We start from the raw sequence: 15,066 nt of genomic DNA on the forward strand, positions 1-15,066 counted from the left end.
GCCTCCAAATACTTTATGGGGGTGACCTCTGTCTTATGACTGGTGACTACCCAGAAAACTGGGATGTGACAGGAGGGAGAGTTAGAATGTGACAGAGGAGTAATGTGTCTGCTTCTTTCTAGCACAGGAAGAGCCAGGACCGCTATCTCAGAGGCTTGGTTCCCCAAAGACTCAACAGGATGCCTGGAGGTTGTCTGCCCAGCCTGCCCCTCACTCCACACTGCCCCCCTCCAGTCCATAATAGAAAGACACTGTCAGATAATATGATGCAACTTAGTTTTATTAGGACAAGGAAAGCAGGCACTGGGGTGGCCTTTTCCAGGGTAAGGGGAGGTGCTGGGTGGGTGACAGAGACACTGTGCAACTAGAAGACACAGCTGGTTTCCACAAAGCGGCGACACTTCATGACCCGCAGGTAGGTCTCAGTCTTGTGCAGGTCCTTCCTGAAGCAGGAGAGCAGCCCGTAGTTCTTGAGCAGTGCATCACTGCTGCGTAAGTTGGTGTCAAACTTGTCATAGGTTTGCTTGAGGATCTGTCCAGCCCGGGGGCTGCCATCTTCCAGCTCCTGTAAAGGGGAGGAAGGACATGAGAGGTCCAGTTCCCGGGAGCCCTGGTCCCCACTCCTACCACTTTCCACCCTCCCATCAGGGACATAGAGGATTCAAAAGGGGAATGAGGAATAAGATTCTTCCTCCTGCATCAGGCCTGACTGGTAAAAGAGCAGGAGGATTTCCCTCCCCAGCTCTGTGAAGCCTCCCAGCCCTTAGCTGGCCAGTGGGGCTTTCAGGCCCAGGCAGAGGGTGGTCGTGGCCCCAGGGAGATCCTTACCTGCATCAGCGCCTGGATGCCCTCCTCCAGGTCCTTCAGTTTCTCATAGACACGGTCTGAGGTGCCAAACACCAGGCTGTTGGTGAAGACCCTGCTGAGAAACTGCACAGGCCCCAACCACGACTGGATGAGCAGCAGTGAGAAGCGCAGCAGCTCCATGTCCTGTGAGAAAAGTCCGGGAATTGGTGCACAGCCAGAGTGGTCTCTGCTTGGGCCTCCCACAACCTAGTCTGGGAGAGAAAGTGTCCCCCAGCCTGGGGTGTGGGCAGGGCTGCCCGGAGGGAAGGGAGAACGGTCTTTAAAGAGCCTGGGTGGCCACTCACTGATCTCTGCTGGGCCTCTTCTTTGCCCGTGGGGGCTGGGATGGACTCCGAGAAGCAGAAGGCAGCTTGGGTGTTCTGGAGGGAGTAACGTTGTCCCTCGGGGATGTAGGCACGCTCCTGGGAGAAGCACCATCACTCAGGTCTTGGCTGGTGAGTGGCTTTCATAGGCACTCTATTGGGGCTCGCCCCCGGCCCCTCAGTCTCTGCTCATCCTTCACTTACATACAACCCTGAGCCCCTTGGGATTTCCTCCCATTACTTTCCAGGGGGAATTCACCACCCTGGCCAGGTACCCATCCCTAGGGAGCTTACAAATTCTTTGTAGGTGTCAGCGGCCAGCTGGTGCAAGTGCTGTGCTCGGAGCACTGCATTGGTAAACAGGCTTGACAAAGGCATGGCTGGGAAGGCCCCGACCTCCTGAGGCTGGGGCAGGCAGAGCAGGACGAAGACTAGGAGCCAGGTGGTCCGAGAGCCTGGGGAGAGACAGGAGGGTGGGGAAGGCCCGAGAGCAGGGGACCACTCTCTCCCTGCCCCAGGGCAGTTCCTTCTCCCCCCACTACTCCTAAGTACTGAGAACAATGTCAACATGGCCAAAAGTTGGGTTTAGATGGCTGTAGTCATATTCAGAAACCCCAAAGCCAAGGTTTAATTCCCTTATCCTGTCTGCAGGGTCCCCGCATCTCCCCTTGGTCCGCACCATGCCCAAAGGGACTTCAGGGCCACTTACCTGTAGCCATTGCAGCTGAGTGAACTGTCCACAGGACCTGGATCAGTTTAGGGAGCTGGACTCTGGGATCATGGAGTTGGTCCCTTGTGGGCCCTTTTTATACCCTGGCCCTGTCTCCCCACCACAAGGCTGCTGCATGTTTTCTCCATATTTTTATGCATGGGGACACTGACAGTTTGTGCTGATGGATAATTTATAAGCTCCTCCCACTCATCCTGTTCCCGCTCCTCTCCTAGGGTCATGCCCCTGGGGTTGTCAACATCCCCTTGCCATTTTCACCATGCTCATGAGGGTTGCTCATGAGGGATCTCGGCTGGAGCAACCACCCAATCCCGGGTCTTAGGGGAAGGTAATAGAGGCTGAATCCAGGGTTGGTCCATCAGGATGCTGTTGTGGAGTTGTCTACCAGTGTAGAGAGGGCCTAATAGGGTTCCCCAAGATGGGACAATGTTAGGATGACTTTCTTGAGAGCAGTGCTGACTCCTTCCCATTCTCTGTCCTGCCCCTTTCTTCTTTCCTGTATGGTTCCCTCCACCCACCAGAGAGAATTATGTGCTTGGAAAGGAGACCAAAGATAGTCAATAGATTCTAGGGGTTCTGGGCATAGTTCAGCTCCAGATTCCTCACTTGCTTCCTCCACTCCATCCCCTGTGTGGTGCTGAGGCAACTGAGTGTGGTGGTAACACAACCAGTAGAGGGCATCGACCCCATGTGTTGCCTCTTTCCCTGAGTGCTGAGCCTCTCTCAATGTCTGTGGAGCAAAGGACTCAAGCTTGAGGTATTGTGTTTGTCTTGGTTAGGGTTCTCTAGAGGAACAGAATCAATAGGCAGGGATTTATTAGGTACGCTTATAGGACCAGAGGTAGAAGAATCCAAAATTACCATCTGTACTCTAGAGAGCCAGAGGATTCAGTAACAGTCAAAGGTCTAAGGCCTGGAAGCTCACGGTAGAGTCACCAGCGCCAGTACTCATTGGAAAGCTGAAGAAACTGGAGACCAGTGTCCAATGGTAATGGCAAAGACTGGAGCTCTTCTGAAATGAACTCTTTCTTCTCCTTTCCCCTTTCTATTCCATCCAGGCCTCAAGCCTATTGGTTGATGCCACAGACTCTGGGGTAGATCTTCCCCTCCTCATTTTACTGGCCTACACCTCAACCATCCAGACATTTCCAGAACTTTACTAATCTGCTAGGCAGTTCTTATTCAAGTCAAGTTGATGTCACAATTGACGATCAAACCTCTCAGATCTGCCACAGAGATGCAAACCAAGAAGCACAAATCCTGGGAACAGAAATGGGCCACAAATGCTTCCTTGCCTTTGCCCTGAAACCTCAGAGAATCTCAAATTAGGGGGAGCCTTTGAGGGCTTGGGTCTTCCTAACAATAGAAATCAAGATACAGCACCCTGAAAGTGTCTAGGCAGCCATTGTAATTTCTTGCTCTTCTTTTTCCTCCTTTTAGTGTTTGTCCAGAGCTCATCATAGATATGAAAGAGATACCTATGCATTCTCACATTTAACCCTCACAACTGTTGTGTGAACAAGGTGTTTTTCACACCCATTTTTCAGAGGAAGAGACTGAGGCTCTGAGAGAACAACTTTATGAGCCAAGTCAGCCACGACGGGAACTCGCCACAGCCTAGATCTTCCTGTGTTCCATTATCCAGAGCCCTTTCTCCTAGTATACTATGTGGTGCCACTCAGTTATTTTTAACTTCTAAATCCCTCTGAATGCCAGGATCCTGCCCTAAGTCACAAGGGTACCTTTGCCTCATTTTGTCTTCCCTTAGAGGTTGATCTCTTTCTATTCCCTGGTGAGAGTGACCCAGTAGCATGGAGTGCATGTGGGAAACCTCACAGCAGAACAAGGTGAGGGTTGAGAAGGCTAGACTGTGCCCCCTGGCCTCTTAGTGTCAGGTCCAGGTAATTCTATCAGCTAGAGCTCTTCAGGGTCAAATGCCCTAGGGCTGAGGGCAGGAAAGAACACACTCCCTTGCATTTAAGCCTTCCAACTCTGAGTTTCAAAACATACAACACTTGAAAATAAGCAAGCAAATAGAAGTGGTTGGTGATATGATTGGTTATGATGTTGCCACCAGCAATGAAAAATCATGCCCCTGTGGTCTAGAATGTGACTTCTTGGGCCTTGCAACGTCTTCTTTCTAGGACTAGAAGACAGAGCATCTTTCTCTCCCAACATTCCCCAAGCATTGCCCAAGTAGGACCCCCATCCATCACCTCCTGGGAGGCCACTGGGACCCTGGGAAATGTTCTCCAGGCAGGTCTGGAGGGGAGTGTTGCCTCAGGCTCTGAGGAAGATGGGGACATCCTTTCCTCTCCTTCTTCCAGCTCCACCAGAGTAGGGACCAGGAAGCAGTGGAAGAGAGCCCCTGAGCCCGTATAGCCTTCTGCCTTCCCTGCCATCTTTCTTCCCATGTCCCCTGGGAGGGGAACTAACATGGAGCCTCCATGTCAGACACTTTTAGTTAATGCTGAAACTTTACATGTGAACTCTGGTCTGTGGAAGAAGCCTCTCCTGGAGCAGAGAATAGAAGGAGCCTGAATTGAGGATTGTTTGATGGTTACCCAAAGTGGGCACATGGGATATGTGCTAGAAAAAGCTGAGCTTTGAATTAGATTTGGGAAGTCACCCAGTCATGGGACACACTGAGACCTCTGACGCCTTCAGGTTTAAAGAGGGCCCAACAGTGGTCTCTGGATGGCTTGTAGGGAGAGGCTGTGATTAGCTGTGATTAGCTGTGTCAGCCGCCACAGGCTCAGAATGAACTCGGAGTCATCTTTAAAGAACACTCACTTTATAACTTGAAATCCATGAATTCCTTCCAGTTATTTGGAAGTTCTTCAAATATCCATATTGGTCTACATATCAATCATCCACAGACCCATCCAGAATATTACTAATAAAGTGCCTTGCCAAGGGTCTCCCAGTTCCTAAGCAGTAGCTACCCAAGGCCCCTAATCTTTCTACCATGCCAAGCCCTTTAGAAGCCTCAGCTGTTAAAGATGCTGGCACTGCCTGGCATGCACAGGACTTTCCTCAGTGCGAAGCCAGCAGGGCAGGTTCAAGTCCCTGTGCAGATGTTTAATGAAAATGGCGAGAATTGAATGCAAGGAACATCAGCTCTAGAATGAAGTGTCCACGGGCACTAAGAAAAGCGGTAGAAAAAAACAACTCAATGTGGCCTGATTTAGTGAACCAAATCACATCAGCTTCACATTTGTATTGCACGTTTCAGTGTGCATCATGTTTTCACTTCCTGTATCTCAGTGGACCCTTGAGTTTGCCCCACTTTGTGGCCAGAGGATTCAAGCATGGAGGAGGGGCCATGAGAACTATGGGGGAGAACAGGCAGGCACTGCTGTGTACCGATAGGGGCGTTGTTTATACTGAGTGATGATGATCTCCAAACAACATAGAGATACCTGACAATCTGTGCTCCTGGACTTGCTAAGTAATGTTCATTTGGGGAATTTTCTCCCTGTTCCCTAGGGAGAATATCCCATTGAAAAAAATTACTATGAGCCGATGTGTGTCCCAGAAGTTGTAGAAAGTCTGGATGCTTTTCCTGGTGGGTGCCCTCAGCTGGAAATAACCACTCCCTCATTTATCTTACCCTGTTGTATCACTTCTCAGGCTTTTGGCTAAGATCAAGCGCAGTATCTTATCCTCTGGTTATGTGTGGACATCTCATTCCCCTTATTACACTATAAGCTCTTTGAGGGTAGATTTCTGCCTTTTATTCATTCATTCTCTTCTTCAGGTATTACTGATTTTTTTTTTTTTCTTTTCTGGTACCTGGCATCGAACTCAGGACCTTGTGCTTGTTAGGCAGGCGTGGTGCCACTGAGCTACATCCCTGGCTCCCAAGGCATTACTGATTCAATACGTAGTTGCTGCCCATACCTTATACCAGGCATCATGCCAGGTAGATGTGCATATCTAGATGAACAAAAGACATGATCCTATCTCTTCTGGAGTCTACTGGAGAGAGAGACAATAGCAAACAAATAAATATGCTGTATAATGGTAAAATACAGGAGAAGGTGGGTTTAGGCCCAGGAGAAAAGTGTTTTTAAAAAATTTTATTAGGATCAATCCAGATATATTTTAACATTAAAACTGCACTCTGACTGAACTTTGGATTTAATGTCTGCTAAGTTTTGCTCTCTGTAGTCATCTTTGTTTCCAAATGAAGCCCTTTGGGTAGAGAGGGCAGTAGGTGACTCAAGGGGAAGTTGGTTGTTGCAGGACAAAGGGGGACCGGAGTGTGTCATAGCTGGGGGACCTTGGAGACCTGGGACACATCTAGGAACTCCCCAGATGTGGGGTCTGACTCCTGCTCTGAAATAGACTAAAGGGAGCAGATACAATCCAGAAATCCCAAACACTGTGCTCCCCCCATGCCCTTTGAGGCTCTGTGCAGGTAACCTAACCAGCTCAGACCCTTGCTCCCTGCCATTGTTGCCCAAACAGCAGCAGCTTTTCACATTTTCTGTTTTCTCTCACCTCTGGAAAAACACCAGAAGCCTTGGGTCAGCTCAATTTAGGCTAAGCAGCACCTGCAGAGAGAGGGCCGGAAGTTAAGCTACAGTGGAGGAGGAAGCAGCCTGTGCTTAAACCAGGGTCCCCAGGGACCCAGCTGGATTCCCCCAGTGGGTGGTGGAGCGGGTGCCCACCAGGGAGTCTTAGAGCTGCATTCTGGGGAGGGGGGAGCCAGGAGGAGCTGGGCTCCTGCAAGGATGCTAAAGGGAAAACTCTTGAGGATTCTGGGTGCCGGTCCACACCTGTTAACAAGGGTGAGGACTGTTGGGCTTCGGGCTCATATGCATGGGAAGAGCAAACTTCTTCAAAGGGCAGAAGTCTGAGGATAACCAAAACTGTCCCAGAATTCTCTCCCCTCAGTCCTCTCCTTGCTCCTATGGTTCAAAGTCTTATTGCTGTGAAGTCTGTTAAGAGAGGTCACTGTGATGTAGTGGGATGTAGTACGGCCTTTGGAGTCAGAAGAACTGTGTGTGACTCAGGGCTGATTCTGTTAATGGCCTTGACTTTTTTTTTTTTTTTTGTAAGACAGAGGTAAGGTTAGCTTCCCTCAGGCTTATAGAGAAGCTTCAGCAAGGTAAAGGAGCATGTAAATGAGGATGGGAGTGCTCAATAAAATTTTATTGGTGTTTCTGGGATAGTGGTACATACCTTTAATTCAAGCTACTTGAGAGGCTGAGGCAGGAGGATTGAAAGTTTCAGCTCAGCCTAAGCAATTTAGTGAGATCCTGTCTCAAAAAACAAACATACAAACAAAAAACCCAAGCCTAACAAAAAGAAACGCCCTCCAAAACAAAACAAAACATAAATGAAAAGGGCTGGGGATATAGCCAGTGTGAAAGCATTGGGTTCAATCCCCAGTACTGAAAAAAAACCTCATTGTCATTTAAGAGGTGTTCAAGAGGCCGACGATGTAACTCAGTGGCACCGCGCCTGCCTGGCAAGTGCAAGGTCCTGAGTTCGATTCCTGGTACCAAAAGGAAAAAGAAATAGAATTCATAGAACTGTACACCAAAAGAAAACAAACTCAGGCCAAGTGTGGTGGCACTTGCCCTTGATCCCAAGCATTTGGGAGGCTGAGGCAGGAGGATCACGGTGAGCACAAGGCCAGCCTGAACTACATGGTGAAACCCTGTCTCAAAAAACCAAACCAAATCAAACCAAAACAAAACCACTTAACAACAGCAAAAACAAAACAAACTCAGTTTTATTATATAATTTTTTAAAAAGGCAAATGGTTCAATTCCTTTCCTTTGGATAGATTTTGGTTTTTTGAGATTTGTTTGCTATGTTGTCCAGACTGGCTTCCAGCTCCTGAGCTCAAATGATCCTCCTGTTCTGAGTGGCTGGGATTACCAGTGTGTCAGGGCTGGGGATGTAGCTCAGTGGCACTGAGCCTGCCTGGCAAGTGCAAGGTCCTGAGTTCAATCCCCAGTACTGCAACCCCCCCCCCCAAAAAAAACAAAAAACAAAAACCCAGAAACCAACCAGTGTGTGCCACCATGCCCAGTTCCAGATAGGTTTTATGATTCCTATTTTACAGATAAAGCAACTGCTATCATCACCCAGTAAGGTTTCCACTGTCTGAATCAGTTCTGGGGGCCACATGATGACACCAAAAATGTGAGCTCCTAAACAGAAACAGCTGGGAGGGCCTCTCCACTTTAACCTAGGAATCCGAATGCACACTGAGGGTGTCAGGTGGAGGCCGTAAACCTCCTGCCCAGATGATTCTCTGTTAACAAGCACTTCAAAGCCTAGGGAAACCCAGTTATTCAAAGGTGTTAGCTTTTTGGTAAAGCCAAAGCCTCCTCTGACCTAGGGAAGCCCCAAGCAGGGAGAGACCCTATTTAGAGGAGAAGTGAAGACTCCCCCACCTTGGCTGGCTGCCTGGTGGAAGTAGGGGACAAAATTAGGTCCACTATGCAAAGCAGCAGGAAAGCGAGGGCTCCAGCTCAGTGGAGGCAGATGCCAAAACAAGCCAGTTCCCTCTGCCAACCCCAGACCAGGGAAGGAACTGGGCCTGGCTGGCTCAGCCAGCCTGGCCAGAATGAGCTCCATTGAGTTTTGGGGAGATTGACCTGAAACTCTAGAGGGGATCTGTTAAAAAGTGGTGCTTCTCAGCCGGCGTGGTGGCACACACCTGTAAACCCAGCACTCTGGAAGACTGAGGTAGGAGGATCAGAAATCCAAGCCCGAGTCTGGGCAGTTTAGTAATTTATTGAGATCCTGTCTCAAAACAAAAAAATAAAAAAGGGCTGGGAGGTAGTTTAGTGTGAAGGCCTTGGGTTCAATTCCCGATTCTGGAAAACAAAAATGCTATGCTTCTCTCAACAACTTCCACATGGTTCTTCAGGTAAAATGGCAGCTCCCCCAGGGTAGGGATTTGCCTACCTAAGTCCAGAGCATGAATGGCAGAGAAATTTTTTTGAATTCCCCCCAAGATCAACAGGAAGTGGAGCACAGAGTGGCTTGGGAGGGAGGCTTTCCATAGGCAGGTTGATTGCCCTTCACTTCCCAGATGGGAGCTGTTTCCAGTTACTCCTGCAGCTGGTACCTAGGGACCATTTTGTGGGGACCCTGAGACCCTAGGGTGCCTCTGATGTGATGCTGGGAAAGTCTGAAAGGGCCACTTAAGGATTCCCCAAACTTTATCACATGAAACCTCCATTAGAAATAGTTTCTCTTGGTGGCTCTGGGTCAAGTTGAGGAGAAAAAGTTCCAGGCTTAGTGGAGGATGACATAGGAAGGGTAAGAGGTATTGTAGAGTCAGGAAACCCCTACTCTCAGGCAGCTTCTAGTCTAACTGGTGAATCAAGGCCAAGTGAATGGCCCAGGCAGCAGCCAAGGCCACAGCTGTCCAGGTTGATCTGGTTGATCTAGCTGTCCTGGTTGACCTGGCTAGGGCAGTGCCCAGGGTGCTTTGGGAGGGCTTCTCATAGGCAGAGATCTTGAAGGTCAGCAAGTTTGGGACAGGTTGGGGTGGGAAAGAGCCCTGTAGAGCAGCCAGAACTCAATTGCTGGTGTGGCTCAATGGTGCGTAAACCCTGGGGAAGGGCCGGCTGGGTCCCCTTTCTTCTGTGGCCTGGCAAGGCCCCGAGGGGGAGATGACAGGGGGATGTGACTACAGGTCCCAGCTGGAGCCCCAGAGAAAAGGAGAGGATGAGCATGGCAGTCACCCTCTTCCACAGCCTCATAGGCCCACAGATATCGCACTCAGATGCCACGCCCATCACTGTACCCCATGAGATGTCTCATGCCTGTGTGGAGGTTGTCAGACACATTGTTTATTCCATGGGGCATTGGGCTCCAGGTATGGCAGCCCCTCAGATGGAAGAGGATGGAAGAGAGGAATGAAGTTCTCCATGGCCCTTCTGGGGTCCTTGGGGAGCCATCGCCCTTCCAAGGCCTTACAGGAAGTCAGCCTGTTTTGAGTCCATTTGCAGGCTTCAGTAAGTCTCTACTTTCCTGTTCCAGATGTGGGGATCCTGTGTAGCACCCGCAGAAGGCTGGCCCAGTCTATCCCAGGAGAACTCCCCATTCCAAGTCTTTGTCTGTTGTCCTGTTCTAGGCCTCTTGGTAAGAGCTGGGGGCCAATAGCTGGAGGGGGAGGTGGCTCTGGTGGGCCAGCCTCAGAGGCCAGCTGGGGGTCCAGGGTGGAGGGGACAGGCCATGAACCAGGCAACTCTGATGCAGTCAATGAGGCCCAGGAGTGGTCCTAGGGCATGGGGGGCTGGCTCCTCACTCCTGGCCTGGGTGCTCCCCGACAGACCACTTCACCTCCCCTGTCCGCAGAGTCACTATGTCCTCATAGGTGGCTGTCTGATCAATGTCCAGGCCCTGCAGAAATGAAATAGAGTTCAGGACCAGGCCACACCCTGACCACACCAACAGATGCGGGGCCACTGACTGCTCAATTCAGAGCTGCCAGGTCATCCTGTTCTTACCTCATAGGTGTGATCTTCCTCCATTCCCGCTTTGCTGTCATCCTGGGGGCAGGGCATGGTGGAGATCAGAGTGTTAGCCTCCCCCAGCCCTATCCCCTGTTGGGCCAGGTGGGGAAGGCCAGGGACATGGGGCTGGGTGAGGGGATGGGAGTGAGAGGGCTTCAAGAACAACTGAAAGAATGAAGGTATGAGTGCTTGAACAGGTAAGCCAATGGGCAGGCTCTAGGGGTGGGGCTAGGCCAAACTGGGAGCTACAGGGGCTGGGGAGATGGAAACCTTGCCCATGTCTGGACTGCCCTGTGTCTACCTCCCCGGTGCCTATGGTCACCTTGTCCAGTAGCAGGAAGATGGGCACAATGATGAAAAGGATGATGAGGAGGGTCTGGATCATAATGATGCCATCTTTCAGTGTATTTCGCCGCTTCAACTGTGCCAAGGTGCTGAATCCTGAGGGAGGCAGAGGCAGGGCTTTGATACTGAGTGAGTGCTTTATTGGCAGCCCCTCACTCACCCAATGAGCTTGCAGTGGTGGCTCTTTGTAATCCCTCAGGACCTGAGGCCATAGCTACCTCCATCTATGGCTGCTCACCCCTGGTGGGAATGATGGCTACATGAACACCCCATCAACCTGGCACACACCCATGACTCGCAGCTCCGTGCCACAACCCTGGAAGATGTTGGGATGCTTCCCATCACACTCCTGCTGGCAGATGTAGATGCCATTGTCCTCAGACTGGATGCTTTGGATGGTGAGGGTGTGGGTGAAGCTATCGTTGGTCTGCAGGATGCGGTCCGTTTCTTGGAGCAGCTGCAGGGGCTCGTCTGTCTTCTGCTTGCGGAACCAGATCACCTTGCTAGAGAGGCTGGAGCTGTCTGTGTGACACTGCATTTTGACCACAGAGCCCCTTTTCTTGGCCATGAAACGGGGGTACTGCCAGATCCGGGAACAAGCACTTCCTGTGAAAACCAATGCCAGGCTCAAAATACATGCTGGAACTTTGCTGAGTGCCAGCCTTTCCTGCGGACCCCAGCGGGGGGAGAGCAGTGACTCTGGTTCAGTCTACCTTGCCTGTCCTTGCTCCTGAAAGTGTGGGACAGTCAGGTTGCAGAGGTGTGTGTATGTGTAGGAGGGGAGTCGAGCCATGTGAGGAGCCACACACCAAGCCATTGGATCCACTTCTTCCTGACTGCCCCTCTGCCCATTTGAATGTCATTTAGAAGGGTTCTGGAACCTTCTGATTTTTCTCAATGCCCTTTACAACAGCCAGATCCAGGCTTCACCCCCAGGCATGGAGGCCCACAGGACAGTCCAAGGCCTGGCCCAGTGCTTCCAGCAATTCTTCCCCTGGGTTGCCCTGCATCTGCCTGGAATCTTCAAGGGCTCCCCATTGCTCCCAGGGGATGAAGGCTGAACCCTTGGCCTACCAACTGAGACCCTCCTCCATCAGTCACTTCTTACCTCCTGTGTGGTCCTGTGCATCTTGTTCCTGGCCTCAGCTTGGGAAGCTTTCCTACCTGCCCTGCCTGGGGCTCAGTGATTGGCCTCTGGGGAATCCCTGAGCTCTGCCCTGAGGGGCTCATTCCCAAGCTGAAGCAGACTCCCCTATAGACAGACCCAGCCCCAAGGCCTCCGTGGAATCCCTTCTGGCTCCCAGCTCTGACCCCAGGTTACCCAGCACCCCAGTGCCAGGACTAGAGCGCACTGGTCTGATGAAGATGACAACTGGCTGAAGTGGGGCCTTAGAGGGAGACCCTAAGGAGGCCCCAGGATGGAAGTCCTGGATGGGGAGATGCAGGCAAGAATGGGATAAGGAGCAGTCCCCAGGATAGTGACTAGCATTGAACACAAAGTTGCCCCCAGAAGTGGTGGGGAAGGTGACTGACCTTTGGGATTCGGGTACAAGAACTCATCATTGCTTGGTGACACTGGCTCACCTGAAGAGGGAAGGAAGTGGATGGGACCAGGTCAGGCTCCTCCAGCCCCAGTTGGCTGCCCCACCCCTATTCCCTCTGCATTCCCAAACCACTTCCTCCTTCCAGGACTGTAGCTTCAAGATTCCTCAGCCCTGCCTGCTCCTGCATTGGGGAGACAGGCGCATGGTTGAGGTACCAGAAACCCCACCTCTAGCTCCCTTTCTGTCCTTGATCCTCAGGATGGCACTGAGGAGGCTTTTAAATGAGACACGAAGGAACTCGCAGCTGGGAGGGCTTCCCATCTTCCAGACAAGGAGGGAACCATTTCTGCAACAAGCATCTCCCACAGTCTTTTTGGGGCAGCCTCCCCCTGTAGTCGCTTCATGCAGTGTCTTCAGGGGCTTGGCATAAGGCACACTCAGCCCGCCTCTTCCTTCAAGACCCAGCCCTTCCACCATCACAGCTGGCACCTTGGTTTGCCCCTTGCGCTCAGCTGAGTCCAACACCCTCCAGGCAGAAGAGGGTCTGTGATTGCAGACCCTGGCCCATGGCCAAGGCGGAGATGCATAGACCTGGGCTCTGGGGTCAGTCAGAGGGAGGCAGGAAGCAGAGAATGGGCTGTAAGAGGAAGCAGAGAGAGCAGGAGTCTGAGCCGAGGACACAGAGCGAAGCCAGCAGGCCTCATACGGAGCCCTACCTGAGAGCAGCAGCACCAACACCATCAGCCAATTACCGGACACAGGACACAGCACCAGCCTGGCCATGGTCACCGCCCTAACCCTGAGCCTGTGACCAAGTCCGAGATTCTTGGGGGAAAATGTTTAACTGCTGGGCCGCCTCCTGTCCCCTCCCCACGTCTTCCCCCTCAGGCCCCTTCCTGCCATGCAAATTGGGACCCAGGGGAGGCACCAGCTCTCGGGGGACCGGGGGAGGGTGGATCTTGTCAGCCGGGCTACTATGGCTTGAAGGTGGCCCAGCTTGGGAAGGACAGATGGAGCCCTTGGTAGAAGCCTTGAACAGGGAAGTAGCCTTTATTCCCTCTCGGTGTCCTCACCCTACTGGTGCTCATCCCTGGGCCTGCCATCCTGCCCTCTGTAGTTCGCCAGCTCCTGAAGGGCAGAGCCTGAAAATGCCCATTCCTAAGCACTTAGCTAGACAGGAATGAATGAATCTGAGCTCAGTCCCTCTGGTTTGGAGCACCCTCACCCTTTGGAGGGGACAGTACAGGGGCCAGGGGTCAACAGTGAAACCAGGCCAGGGACCAGGCCAGAACAGAGCCTCTTGTCTGGAGTGCAGGTGGCCATAGTGGGAGTTGGACCTGTGGAGGAAGGGAGCCTTTGAAGTTCTTGAGCAAAAGGAGGCCAAGGTGGCAGCTACTTAGGAGGAGACATGGTTAGGCCCTTATGAGAAGCCTCTTCCTCATGCTGTGGAAGAGTTTGCTGTGGGCTGCCAAAGGGGGCACATTTGGGTAGAGGTGGATTAGAGAAGACTTGCCACTTAACAACCAGGGCCTTCTCCTGGGAGCTCTTTGGGACTCTGAGGGCACTGAAGTGTTGTCCACAGTTCCAGAGGGTCTTAGGCAGGGGCCAGGGAGTTAGTGTGGAGGAGCACTCAGGTTCTGACAGGCCTGGCTGCATCCTTCAAGTCAGCAGGGGTGAGGATGGAATCACGGCATTTGGGGCTTCATCTAAGCTTAGCTTTGTGTGCCTTCCCCAGGATCCCCTTGGGGGTGGCCCTTGTGCAGAGTGCCACCTGCACAGCTGCCTGGAGCAGGCTTGCAAACCTCAGCCCTGCAGCCAAGACCTCTGGGAGTTTTATGTCTCCTGGCAACTTCCTTCTCTCTTGTCCCCTCACTTTTTCTCATCCCCTGATCCCCAGCAGAGGAAGACAGATGCCAAATCTTCAGTGCCCTCTGTCCACATCTCAGTCCTCGTGATCCTCCATTTCTCAAATAGCCTGTGAGCCTGGCAGGTCTGCTTGGGCTCAGGGAGGTGCAAGTGCTCCCCCATGGCATGGCTGGAAGGCAGAGGGTCCAGGTGACTCCCACCTCCAACCTGGGTGTATGCTTTGAACACTGCAGACCAGGACCTGAGCCATGAAAGTTAGGGACCTGAGGACTACGTGTTCACCTAAGGGACAGCTCGTTCTAGGCAGTCCCAGGTATTCTTACTTATTTCCAGATGTTCCAAATGAAAAAAACATTTCTCTGAAAAGGTGTCAGATGTTCAGCTCATAGAACAAACAGCCCAGGAATAAGAACATCACTGAGGTCAGCATGGGGACCATGGGCCCCATCAAGTGCTGGAGGCAGTGGCTGGAGAGAGGCCAGCCCAGGGTGGAGAACAAAATCCTGGGGTCTCTCCCGTTAGCAAAGTTTGCCCCCCGCTGAGCCCCTGGTGATGGAGATCTTACTTAGCTTTGAGGCTAGTGTCCCTCAATGTTGAAAGGACTTTAGGAAAGGTTTGGGTCACACACGTGTGCATGGGTGTGTGTTCACATGTATGTGCTGCCGGGACCATTGCTGTGGGGCCTGCTGAGGAGCTGGTCCTGGGGCCTAGGGTGACCGTAGGGGCACAGGGATGGGCAGGGGCAGTTGGTATCCTCCAAACTCACATGCATCATCAGCCCCCGTGGATGGGACACAGATGTGCCCTTTGGACTTCATTCCCATTCATGCCAAGCAGAGACTTGCTCTTAGGAGGGCTGAGGCAGCAGGGTGGAGTTTGGGGCCACCTGCAGAGTTATTTATCACAGATGGGGCTGTACT

General features: G+C 52.0%; 2 protein-coding genes across 2 annotated transcripts; both read right to left on the reverse strand.

The window, feature by feature from the left end:
- Positions 1–262: 262 nt before the first annotated feature.
- Gh1 (growth hormone 1) lies at positions 263–2,025 on the reverse strand. Its single transcript, XM_004868633.4, has 5 exons — positions 1,879–2,025; positions 1,464–1,624; positions 1,152–1,268; positions 829–990; positions 263–565 (listed from the first exon to the last, which is right to left on the reverse strand). Exons 1-5 carry the CDS (start codon positions 1,886–1,888, stop codon positions 365–367), a joined length of 651 nt encoding a protein of 216 aa, XP_004868690.1. The 5' UTR covers positions 1,889–2,025; the 3' UTR covers positions 263–364.
- Positions 2,026–9,703: 7,678 nt separating this feature from the next.
- Cd79b (CD79b molecule) lies at positions 9,704–13,141 on the reverse strand. Its single transcript, XM_004868634.2, has 6 exons — positions 12,997–13,141; positions 12,270–12,320; positions 11,025–11,342; positions 10,714–10,832; positions 10,386–10,427; positions 9,704–10,278 (listed from the first exon to the last, which is right to left on the reverse strand). Exons 1-6 carry the CDS (start codon positions 13,061–13,063, stop codon positions 10,180–10,182), a joined length of 696 nt encoding a protein of 231 aa, XP_004868691.1. The 5' UTR covers positions 13,064–13,141; the 3' UTR covers positions 9,704–10,179.
- Positions 13,142–15,066: the final 1,925 nt, after the last annotated feature.

The sequence above is a fragment of the Heterocephalus glaber genome, unplaced genomic scaffold (assembly GCF_053883595.1).
Source record: "Heterocephalus glaber isolate CG9 unplaced genomic scaffold, H.glaber_assembly_v1.0 deba00001124, whole genome shotgun sequence".
In the NCBI taxonomy this organism is placed as follows: Eukaryota; Metazoa; Chordata; class Mammalia; order Rodentia; family Bathyergidae; genus Heterocephalus; species Heterocephalus glaber.

Coding starts and splice junctions, on each gene's coding strand:
- Gh1 (XM_004868633.4), bottom strand. Junction 991..1,151: donor AAGAGGCCCAGCAGAGATCA/GTGAGTGGCCAC, acceptor CTTTTCTCACAG/GACATGGAGCTGCTGCGCTT. Junction 566..828: donor GCATCCAGGCGCTGATGCAG/GTAAGGATCTCC, acceptor TCCCCTTTACAG/GAGCTGGAAGATGGCAGCCC.
- Cd79b (XM_004868634.2), bottom strand. CDS start 13,063: ATGGCCAGGCTGGTGCTGTGTCCTGTGTCCGGTAATTGGCTGATGGTG. Junction 10,833..11,024: donor CACGGAGCTGCGAGTCATGG/GTGTGTGCCAGG, acceptor TGCCTCCCTCAG/GATTCAGCACCTTGGCACAG. Junction 10,279..10,385: donor AGGAAGATCACACCTATGAG/GTAAGAACAGGA, acceptor TCATTTCTGCAG/GGCCTGGACATTGATCAGAC.